The sequence below is a fragment of the Micromesistius poutassou genome (assembly GCF_964030765.1).
Source record: "Micromesistius poutassou genome assembly, chromosome: 1".
NCBI lineage: Eukaryota > Metazoa > Chordata > Actinopteri > Gadiformes > Gadidae > Micromesistius > Micromesistius poutassou.
The window spans coordinates 15648253-15660095 of record NC_140271.1 but is presented as its reverse complement, the minus strand read 5'-3'; the positions used below and the strand labels follow the sequence as shown (position 1 = coordinate 15660095).

General features: G+C 46.1%; 2 protein-coding genes across 2 annotated transcripts; both read right to left on the bottom strand.

Annotated features, from left to right (window-relative positions):
- Positions 1 to 1139: 1139 nt before the first annotated feature.
- cdk21 (cyclin-dependent kinase 21) lies at positions 1140 to 3711 on the bottom strand (the record flags this gene model as incomplete). The annotated part of the gene is made up of 7 exons (XM_084488358.1): positions 1140 to 1225; positions 1336 to 1471; positions 1830 to 1880; positions 2388 to 2497; positions 2854 to 3021; positions 3228 to 3363; positions 3485 to 3711. The coding sequence occupies 7 exons, from the start codon at positions 3709 to 3711 to the stop codon at positions 1154 to 1156; spliced, it is 900 nt and encodes a 299-aa protein (XP_084344484.1). The 3' UTR covers positions 1140 to 1153.
- Positions 3712 to 4888: 1177 nt separating this feature from the next.
- On the bottom strand, positions 4889 to 11624 carry retsat.2 (retinol saturase, tandem duplicate 2). The gene is made up of 11 exons (XM_084488327.1): positions 11416 to 11624; positions 10691 to 10873; positions 10019 to 10260; positions 9041 to 9242; positions 8478 to 8675; positions 8182 to 8301; positions 7526 to 7664; positions 7026 to 7135; positions 6513 to 6682; positions 5853 to 6012; positions 4889 to 5306 (listed from the first exon to the last, which is right to left on the bottom strand). The coding sequence occupies exons 1-11, from the start codon at positions 11573 to 11575 to the stop codon at positions 5164 to 5166; spliced, it is 1827 nt and encodes a 608-aa protein (XP_084344453.1). The 5' UTR covers positions 11576 to 11624; the 3' UTR covers positions 4889 to 5163.
- Positions 11625 to 11843: the final 219 nt, after the last annotated feature.

The window sequence follows — 11843 nt, the reverse complement described above, 5'->3', positions numbered from 1 at the left end:
AAAGGAGTCCGTATGGATATTAGTGTACACACACGTCGTTTCCAAAACATTGACTGTTTTACTTTTGCCTTTTAAATATGAGAGTTGGATAAGAAAGACATTTTGAAACGCTTGATATATTTGGATTATTTTAACTATTGGATTGTCGCCTATGAGTTTATTACTTAACAAGGTTTATTCTAGCGTAAGTGTCGCTGCGGCGACGCGTGTGCAGACACGTTTGAGGTGCAATACTGCCCCCATCTGGTCGAAAGAGGTGGTCACAAACTACATACAACTAATACGCACACAGCTACTGCCCACCCTTTCAACCTACAGGGCACAGATATGTTGAAAGAGCAAACCCATGGTATGGCATGGCAATGACAGTACCATTAAACCGGACAGGGTCAAAGATAAAAGCTTTTACCAGAGAGCATACCGCGTCTACTTAAAATACCCCTGCGTATTTTCATATTAGTATGCCAGCTGTTGGCATAGCAACAATGTAGGTATGTGCGCTTAAGTAAAACACACAAATAGTGCTCTGATGTCAGCTAAACATTTCCTGTCAATTTAAGTAAGGAGACCAAAATTACAAGCAGTGTTTATTTTTAAACAGCAACACACAATCAGTCAATCCATACATTAAACATGGAACAGTTAACATGAACATTGAACAACAGCTTATTGTGCAACTAAAACGTTTTCTAAATAATAAATACATGCATACTTTTAACTTACAGTGCAAAAAGTTTGTCGTTTTCATCTCATGCCAATCTGAATGGATCTAAGAGTTCATTTAGTTATTTAAATTGAACCATTGGTTTGGGGATAACATGAATGCACTTATGCCAAATAACGTGGTACATAAACATATAACAGAGCTTATGTACAAGCGGTCTGAAAACATACTTTCTGTGAGCTTATAAGACACAAAGGACTTTGTTCCATAACACCCATATCCTCAAAAAACAGAGCGAACATTCTTGATATATTGGAATCCCACCCACTGTAGATTTCTATATGTCTGGTTTGGTATTTCCATGATGTGCAAGTAAAAAGCCACTTCTGCCAAAACAGAGTTTTGAGGATATAGGATGTCATGGCACAACATCACTTAGTTCACTTAACAAAAAAGGGGAAAACAAACAGAATTCTTATTTTCTTCAACTCACATCAGGAAGTGATGGGCCAAGGCCTGTGAAGCCGTGATCCGATTGGTCTGTCTAAAAGCGAGACATTGCTGCAAGGGAAGCAACAGGACTGTATTATTCATCATGTATTCTTGTTATAAATACACATGTGCATATTAATGGAGCCAGTGGTGGATGATGAGGGGGCCTCCATGCTTACAGCCAGGAGGTCGTTCTCCTCGGGCCCCAGGCTGGGCAGCAGCAGGGGGCCCGGGGGCCCCCCGGCGCCCCAGGCACTGGAGTAGGGGACGGGGCAGTCCTTGGGCCAGTCCTCCACACATGGCATGCCTATCACCCTGAACACACACACATACACACACACAGAGGGAACCATTAGATGACAATAACAATAACAATAACAAGTGTTAGAATACTGTTATACTTTAAGGGGTAGATTAAGACAAATCATCCAATCAATCATCATTTTCAAGCATGACGAAAACTATAGTGATCAAGGTAAGACCGGATAATGAGTGCATTTGCAATCAAATGTCAAAAATATGAGCTGTGTTTTTTTTGAGAACACAAAATATTGGATTTCTTTCTTCAGTAAGGTTTTTACTAAATTGACATAATCAACTTAATCGACATGATACAAGTTAAATTGCATTCTGCAGTGAAAGGAATAAATTCTCCCATGAGAGCGAAACTCACTCGAAGATCTTCTGGAGCTGCTGTATCTCAGTGAATCCCCGGAACAGCGGCCTGTAAAGGACACACCCCGTCATCCACCTTTCACCGTCACACACTCCCTACAGCCGCAGCCGTCCTCTCACACACTGAACCTCGGCTAAACGGTAAATGGACTGCATTTATATAGCGCTTTTCTAAGCAGTGGCAACCCAAAGAGCTTTACAATATTGCTTAACATTCACCCATTCATGAACACATTCACACACCAACGGCGGAGTCAACTGTGCAAGGCGACAGCCGGCTCGTCGGGAGCAGTCAGGGTGAGGTGCCTTGCTCAGGGACACCTCAACACTCGGGATCGAACTAGAAACCTTCAGGTTACCAGCAGCCCGCTCCACCTCCTGAGCTACATGCCGCCCATAACTGACGCAGCTGATGTTTCCCCTAAACAGTCGCAGGCCCTCATCACAGCAACAGGGAGTCTGAACTCTGGAAGACCGTAACGCCGGCTCTCTTTTAGCGGGCCGACCCACCCGCCCCCTCCCACCCGCCCCCCCCCCCCCCCCCCAGACTCCGTACTTGAGGAGGAAGAGTTCTGCGAGTACGCAGCCGGCGCTCCAGATGTCCACCGATGACATGTAGGTGGTGCCCAGCAGAACCTCAGGGGCCCGGTACCACAGAGTCACCACCTGCCAGGAGGAGGAGGAGAAGTGGACATGCATTCACTCACATCACTGACATATATACTGAAGGAGGTGAAACAATGGCTGAAGGAAGCTCTAGACATTTCCCAGACTGAAAAGATACAGGTTTCGAGGGAATGTCGGATTAATTAACAAAGGGAGCAGAATAACTAACTAAACAACTTTGTTACAATCCAATTCAAGTCATTCAATATTTAACAGTTGAATCATTCAAAACGTGCAAAATGCAATGAATGCCTAAAGTATGTTGAGATAAGGTTGACACAGAGGGTTGACCACACACACACACACACACTCTCTCACTCTCTCACACACACACACACTCTCTCACACACACTTACACCAGGAGTGAGGGCGATGTTATAGGCGTACATGCGCGCCAGTCCAAAGTCTGCGATCTTAACCTCCCCCCGGCTGCTGATGAGGATGTTGTCCGGCTTCAGGTCCCGGTGCACCACCAGGTTACTGTGCAGGAAGTCCAGACCACGCAGCAGCTGTGACATCACATCCTGTCGTGTACATACAGCCGATAGAAAGGCTTTATTACACAGGTGAGGTTAAATGTGGTTAATGACTTAACAAAAAGTTCAAAGTTAACAAATCCTTCCTATTTAGTCATTTAGAAGACACTTTTTAGAGTGAGGCGTCTGGTTGAAGGCCCAACCTAGCACAACATTAGGTTAAATCTAGAATTGTCCACATCTCTGGATCACACCTTGATCTTGTCGATGTCCAGTCCTGTGCGGGGAACCTTGGAGAGGTATGAAGTGAGGTCCTGATCAACAAACTCAAATACCAGCCCTAGCTCCATGCCTCCATTCCTCTTCAGTTTAGCACACACATCGAGCAATCTGGACAGTAAGGCAAGAATCAAGGAAAACAGAGAACAAACCACAACGTTAGCATTGTGTGGTTCATAATATAATGAAAAAATATATAAAAATATATTTTTTAAAGGACTTTTAAACGTACTTTATTATGTTGGGATGGTTGAAGTGCTCAATCTTACGCAACAGCGCCACCTCGCGAATCATGAAGGGAGGGATTCCGCACTCGGCGTCTCCGAAGAAGTTCAGCTTCTTGACCGCTACGAGGCGCTGTTGCTCACAGATCTCCCTGGCCTTGAACACCTTGCCGTAGGCGCCCTGCCCTATTTCTACGAGGATCTCGTAGCTCCGATCTTCAGTGTTAAACTCCATGCTTTACTCTGAATGGGTTATGATTTCAAAATAAAAGACACGAGTTGGATTCATCTATCCACGTATGATCTAAAGCCACATGGAGCAGGACTGAGATTGTGAACTGCAAAATATTTTAGTTGCAGTGTGAAAATAATCAGGCATGGTTAATCTTTCCACATTTTACTTTTGCAGCACCCACGTCAGCTGAACTGTTCGATTAGCTAGTGTAAGTTAGCGGGATAGCTAGCGAAAATACGTTTTGTTTAATAGAACAGCACTAACTTCACTTGTAGACCATGTCCATGTGATGTGGCGGTGCAATTAATATTTACCACTTGAGCACATTTGAGTGTCCCTGGATGCTGAACCTAGTTTAGGTGTTCTGAGACCCTAAATAGAGGACAAAGACCCTGTGCGTAAAGGAAGCATGACCAAAGTCGGAGGAAATCACACCCCATTCTCACCCCAACTAATCAGAATCATCAGAATTTAAATGTTCCCTGACAGGCGAATCCCGACCAGGCGTGCTGCCCACGCACTGCACCCGTGCTCAACCGTAGACTGACATACAAACACACACTGCTTGCACAATATTCCGGTAAACAAAAACAAAAAATAATAATATTTAGGTATGGACAACTGTCGTTTTATTTTATTTATTAAAAGCTGATAATATCGCACACTTGATAATATCACACACATTTTTTTCTGACCATGTTTGACAGAAATTATTAAAAACACATTATTACAAATCTTTGATCTGTGACAGGTCGAGTCATGACATAAAACATTGTGTATGGATTGTTACACAGGCCCTCAAGGCCATATCAGTATGAATATAAAGGTTATACTCAATCATAATGCACAGATAATTACACCTCCACATGTAGCAGGCAACCCTTAGTATTGTCAAGCGTTCCTTCTTTTCCATATTATCATAATGCATAGCTTTACATTATCATAAAAATCTATTAAAAAAAACACAAAGGCTTGCAACTGGTGAGATGCATTGATAAATGACAGGAGACTTAAGGGACGGAGCAGGCTGGGCACAAACACTCACAGCCTGAGCCCTGACATGAATAATAACTCAATCTAAACCCAACACCTTCACCCTAAATGAAGCCCTACACCTAACAAACCCTAACCCTAAACCCCTAAACCCGTCCCCAATGCTTCCCTTCGAAAACACTAGATACAAGGCAGCTGTGAGCATGTGCCAGCTGTGGCCTTTGAGTCTCCCATTCATTACAGTATTAAGGTCTTTTCCCCCTTCATTACGGTATTACAGTCTGTTCAACACTTCATTATAGTATTAAGGTCCATTCCCCCCTTCATTACAGTATTATAGTCTTTTCTCCCCTTCATTACTGTATTATAGTCTTTTCTCCCCTTCATTACAGTATTAAGGGCAGCTCCACCCTTCCTTACAGTAAAACAGTCTGCGATAACAATGGGCAAAGTGGTTGGCTACTCGTCCTTGACTTTGACGAGTTTGACCTTCTTGGCCAGCCCGATGGCGTCCAGGTGCAGGTTCCGGCCCAGCACCACCGAGCCGCAGGTCAGCGCCCCGGCCAGGGCTCCGGCGAAGCCGCACACAAACACGTCCTGGCCTGGGAGTGGAGAACAGACGACGGTAACAGTGTGATGAACTAAATGCTTTCTTTTGTTAGCTTAAAAAGGGAACTCTAACTACCTGTTTGAGCTAGCTCAAGCCTAGCTTGTTTTAGCCTATATCCAACAGGGTTTGAGCTAATAATAACAACGGAATTGACCCTGTTTGAGCTAGGCTAGCTCAAATTAGCTTAGCACACGAGCAACATTTCTGTTGAAGTTCAGGCCAGATTTGTGTGGTTGTTTTTAACCAATGGAGGGGAATTTGTGTCCATATTTACATCTTCTCTTACGTTTCTAAAACTTTGTGAATTTCAGTCGTGAATTTGACTATTTTACCATATAAATATTTTACCAATGGATTGGACCATCACATGGCTTTTCACCACTTAAAATAGCGCTTTTATATAAAATTATAAAATCCAAAAGACAATACACAATACGAGATGTACATCATAACACCCGATCAACCCAGGTCACGATTCAGCCATGCTAACCCGCGTCACGCTTAGCCTGGCTACCGTGTGGCGGTCAGGCAGACTGACCTGTCAGGTAGAGGTTCTTCAGCGGCGTCTGCGGTCTGATGGTGGCGTTCAGCTTAGCGCTGAAGCGCTGGATGCCGTGGTCGGCGCCGTAGATCTCCCCCCTGGGCGCTCCGATGTAGTGGTTGTTCGTGACGGGGGTCCCGGCGTCGACAAACGCAATCTTTAACGCACACAGAGGCAGGAAGTGATCATGAAGGTGCTAACTTAATAGTATAGTCTTTTTTTATGGCTGTTCTTAAAGGTCCAGAGCAGGTGAAGGACAAGTCCAGAACAAACAGATAGACAAAGACCTAAAAGGGAAGGTGCTGTATATAGAACACAATGGTGTTAGCAGATAGCAGATACCAGGTCAAAGGCGATTCCAATGTTAAGTGACATGGTTTGATTGAGATGAGGACAGGTGAGCATTACAGCATAGCAAGCTGAGGAGCGCAAACGCACACACACACAAACACTCTTTTCTTATTATCAGTGGGTTCAGTGGTTATAGGCCACTGACAGTGGGCATATGAAAAAGGAATGACATTTGCCAGCGCTGCCAACCTTCTCCCTGGTGATTATAACAGAACAGATTTTCCAAGGCTGCTCACCCGGTCCCTGGTGATAATAACATAACACCGCTCACCGTGACCCTGGTGATAATAGCATAACATTGCTCACCTTGTCCCTGGTGATCTTGGGCATGACGTCCATCACCACGTCCAGGGCCGTGTCGATGAAGGTCTGCTTCAGGTCCTTGTAGTCGGGCCCGCGGTTGGTCACCTTGTCGTCCACCCACTCCTCGAACCACTCGTACTTGGCGAAGCTCACCAGACTGAGCGTGGACTTGCCTGGAGAACCACACACACATGAGCGTCAAGAACCAGACACAAGAGGAGGACAAACCAGGTTCCCCTAGAGAACCACACACACAGAAACGGAGGCATCAACAACCAGACCACAAAGATCCAGAAACAAAAACCAGGTTCCCCTGGAGAACCACACACACACACACACACACACACACACACACACACACACACACACACACACACACACACACACACACACACACACACAGGAGTCTAGAGCCAGACCACAACAAGGACAAACCAGGTTCCCCTGGCGATGGGAGGAGGGAGGTATGGAGGGATGTATGGAGGGGGGACGGGGGAGGGGGGGGGGGGTCTGTACCTGGTGACCGCTCCTCCCAGGTGGGGTCTTTGGCCGACGGCGAGGCCAGGAAGAGGAGGGGAATCTTCCTCGCAGACTCATCCCGCTCTCCCTTGGCATATGCCTCCACCCTGTGATGGACAGGTTATACTGGTTCAACCGTCCGATAAGACACTCAAGAACACATGGAGGCAGGCTGGGTCGGTTAAACACTGGTTCACCGAAATATGTGCCTCAGTCACTTCTGTCTCATATGTTATATCATATTTGATCTACTTTGTCTACTTTAAGTGGTTTCATGCATCAGCCTCCGGCTCGAAGATGTCATTCTTAATATGTTTATTATGTTTATTTATGTAATTAATAAATTAATCAGTGTTTAGAATAAAACGTTTTCCAAACACTGCTCAGTAACGGAAGACAAAGTCTGTCCATAACTGGGCCGGTTGCATTCAATGTTTGGTGTATGGCTTCAAAAAAGGTACATATGAAAAGAATTATGATGAGTCATGACGACTTACAGTTCGTCATAATTGTTCTCCGCAAAGACCCAGTAGTTCTGGGCGTCCAGGCCCAGCTCCTCCTTGGTTCCGTTGAGACCCAGGAAGATACTCAGGCCCCCTTCGCCGTTCTTCATCATGCTCAACTGCTCCTGGATGGCTGCAGTGTTCACATGGACAACAAGGGAGCTTCACAAACTGGAGTCGCACAAACTGAACGAGCAAAGAATAATTATTAAGGACATGGAGGCGGGTTGGTGGGTCACTCGTCTCTCTCTGATACAGACGTTTGAGTATGCTATATTCATACTTCTGGGTGGAAACTGCATAGCACCTGGCCCGGGAATTAGAGAGTAGGGCGACCCACCAGAGCAAATCATTTTAAGTAGAAGAGGAAGATTCAACCCTTTCACCCAGATTGGTGCTCTTCTGCCATCAGACTGTAGATTAATACTATTCAAACATTTAAAGTCTGTTTGGATGTTACCAATCAGACTGTATTCTAACACTTAAAGTCTGCTAAGATGTTACAAATGAGACTGTAGATGAACAGGTTAAGTTTGTTTAGATGTTACCAATCACACTATAATCTAACATTTAAAGTCTGTTTAGATGTCACAAATCAGACTGTAGATGAACATCTACAGTCTGATTTGTGAGGCTCGTGGGTCTCTGACCTGGCATGGCCTGCAGCTCTTTGGGCAGCAGCTTCTGGTAAGTGTTGAAGATGCCGGCGTTGGAGATGATCATGGGGGCATGGATGTGGACTTCCTCCTGCCCCTTTATCACGCTCACACCTGAAACCAGGAGCAGCAGGAACAGTGAGATCACGTCCTATGAAATCCGCATTCAGGTGCTTCTGCTAGACTTTGACTTGTCTTGTCTTTTCCTGGCTGGGATGAGTAAGGTGAGATACCCATGCATGCGTGCGTGCGTATGTGCATGTGTGTGCGTGTGCGTGTTCTCCACGCACCAAAGGCTTCGTTGTCCTTATTGAACAGGATGCGGTTGACGGGGGCCCGCACCAGAACGGCCCCGCCCGCCTTCTCTATGATGGGGATCATGTGATAGGCGATCTCACTGGCTCCGCCCTTGGGGTACCACGCGCCGTTCCAGTAGTGGCGGACCAGCAGGCTGTGCATGGAGAAGCTGGTGTCCTTGGGGATGTTTCCTGCAGAGGAGAGCAGAGGACAGCCACTCAAAACCAAAAGACGCAGAGTAAATGGACTACATTTATACAGCGCTTTCCTAACATTCACCCATAATTGCCTAACATTCACACACCGATGGCGGTGTCAGCCATGCAAGTCAACAGCCAGCTCGTCGGGAGCAGTTAGGGAGAGGTGCCTTGCTCAGGGACACCTCGACCCTCAGCTAGGAGGAGCCGGGGATCGAACTAGCAACCTTCCGGTTACAAGTCAACCTGCTCTACCTCCTGAGACACAGCCACTCCAAAGACACACGCCTAAAGAGACAAGACTGTTGTCCCTGACATGCAGGTACCCCAGTCGGGCACGCTGGGGGGATTCAGCCTACCGTAGGTTCCAAAGATGTAGGCGAAGACCGCCCTGAGGTCCTTGTTCTCCGTCAACTCGTTCACCACCTCCGTGAGGCTGCGGGACGACATTTTGAAGAAGAATGACAGGCGTTCGGCCAGGCCGGTGTAGACCAGGAACTTGGCCACGGGGAGGGGGCAGATCTTAAGGAAGGCCAGCAGCCAGATGCCTCGTCCTGCTTTCTGTGGGGAGAACAACACACAGGCACACAGAGGTTTGTTTGACGGGACAGGAAACATCAAATAGGGAGAAGGACCAGAAGAGAACAATGTTGACTCAATTCAGCCTCATTCACTACTCATATATTCTGCTCAATGGCTTTTGATCCGCTGGCTCAAACCAGCTAGTGGATGAAATCAATAAAGGGCACAAGTGCATAAAACATGACGTCATTCCAGACCCGGACCGAGAATCACACAAGATAGTAGAAATACATCTAACCCCTCAAGTCCACAGAACCAGCTTGACCTCTGCTAACAGCTGTGAATGAACTCTGCACCTGTGGCATTGGATAGCACTGTGTGATAATCTCACAAGATTGTTATAATCTCACAAGATTATCATTTATGATCTTGCAAACTGTTCATCTACCCTATGAACTTTGACTCATTACCTTTCCCCTCACCCTTTTGAACCCCAATGAAATGCTGCTTACTGCTGTATTTACTGCTGTTAGTTGGGCCATTTGTCTCGTGTTTTTCACCTTTGGTTGGTAGCTTAGTGGCCAGCGTGCTTATAAGGTTGGTTTGGACAGGGGCTTCTGAATATGTGTTTTCCTTGGATTTTGGCACAAGGGATTATAACATCTGATCCTGTGTATTAATGAAATGAACTTTGACTCATTACCTTTCCCCTATAATACGTTATTTGGACGCTTTACTCTGGCACATGTCTTTTTCCCTCACTTGCATTTCATCAATATCAAAAAAAAATAAGATGGAAAAAAGGCCCGCAGTACCTTGACCAGCCTCATGTACTCGTCGATGGCCTTGTCCTCGCCGGGGAAGAGGCGCTTGAGCTCGTTGGGGAAGCGGTCCCTCCCGCTGTAGATGGGGTAGACGCGGCGGTTCTCCGGCGGGCCGAGGACCACCTGGTCGAAGGGGTTGTCCAGGGGAACCCACTGCAGTTGCCCATTGGTCATCTGGTCCAGCATGCAGCGGAACGGCTTGTGCTCCAACAGGTCCCCGATGTAGTGGATCCCTGGAGGGGCGAGGAGACGGAGGAAGGACGGGAAAGAAGAGAGTTGAAGTTAGACACGCACGCACGCTGTATACACATCTGACGGGCATTCGTACCAGGTAGACCGGAAGGCCATTCGATAATTTCATTCAGGCTAAATCAACTGATTGGACAGGCTTATTGTAGGCCTGCGACAGACGGATACAGGATTTACCTCTTCTTTTTATCAGGGCATTTGATTTATTGAGTGCAGTCGGGATATAAAAACAATTTCAACAAATATGATCAAAAATGCTCCTTGACTGAATTGCTAATAAAATCTCAAAAAAATCTCTAATAAAATACCTATCCCTTCTTCACACAGACATTTCAAACAAGGTATAGTCACATGGCGGCTGACATAAAATAAAATAATACAAATAATAAATAATTTAAAAAAAAGTCATCTTACCGACGTCGAACTCGAAGCCCTTCTCGGTGAAGGTGTGGCAGCAGCCCCCGGCCCGGTCGTGCTGCTCCAGGACCAGCACCTTCTTCCCCACCTTGGCGAGCAGCACCGCCAGCCCCAGCCCGCCGATCCCGCTGCCCACGATGATGACATCTAGGTTGGCTGGTACTTTACTAACCAGGAAACCTGGAATAAACACAGCAAGAGCACGTGAAATACTGTTGGATAGGCATTGTAAATATAAAACTGCATGTTATAAATGTATCAAGGCAATCTGATGTCCAAGCACTACCAATAGCAATGCGAGTATCAAAGTATTACTCCAAAAGAGTACTACTCACTCAAATGTAAACGACATATTATATATGTATCCAGGGAAACTGATGTCCAAGCACAATCAATAATAATGCAAGTATCAAAATATTACTTCAAAAGAGTACTACTCACTCAAATGTAGTACTACTCACTCAAATGTAAACTACATATTGTATATGTATCAAGGCATTATCATATTCAAGCACTGCACTACCAATAGTAATACAAGTATCACAGTATGACTCCAAAATAGTACTCCTCACTCAAATGCAAACGTTAGTGACTTGCATGTCACGGTATCGATATGAAACTGAAAATGAATGATGAAATTAAATATGAAAGGTGTGCAAGGATAATGTGGAGCAGGAAAGAGAGAAGAGACCACTGACAGCGTTATCATCACATTTGCTCACCTTGCTTCAGAACTTTATTTTTCTCCTTCTTGTCGAAAACGATCGGCCTCACAGGTTCACGCGTGTCTACGTCAAAAGGGTTGCGACCCGTGGTGCTAAAGACATATTTCAGAAGAAATATGACTAAACCGAGACAAATCAAAGCTACGGCGATCCACATGATTGAGGTGCGAGCTCAAGGGCTGCCTTGCTCAATGTCCGTGGTGGAAGGGGCAAGGTCTGCTGACTGCTTCTGCTGGAGAGTGTTGCCAGATTGTCCCAGATTTCCCGCCCAATCTGGCAACACCTGCTGCTGGGTGTATGGCCCGCATCCACGGGTCTGTCGAGCGCCCCTGCTGAGAGGGGACGTCGGCCAATTAGCTCGCTTGGGCTGCGGTCGAAGAGCCAATGACAGTCGAGGTTACTGTTGAGCCCACGTGTGTGAGGAA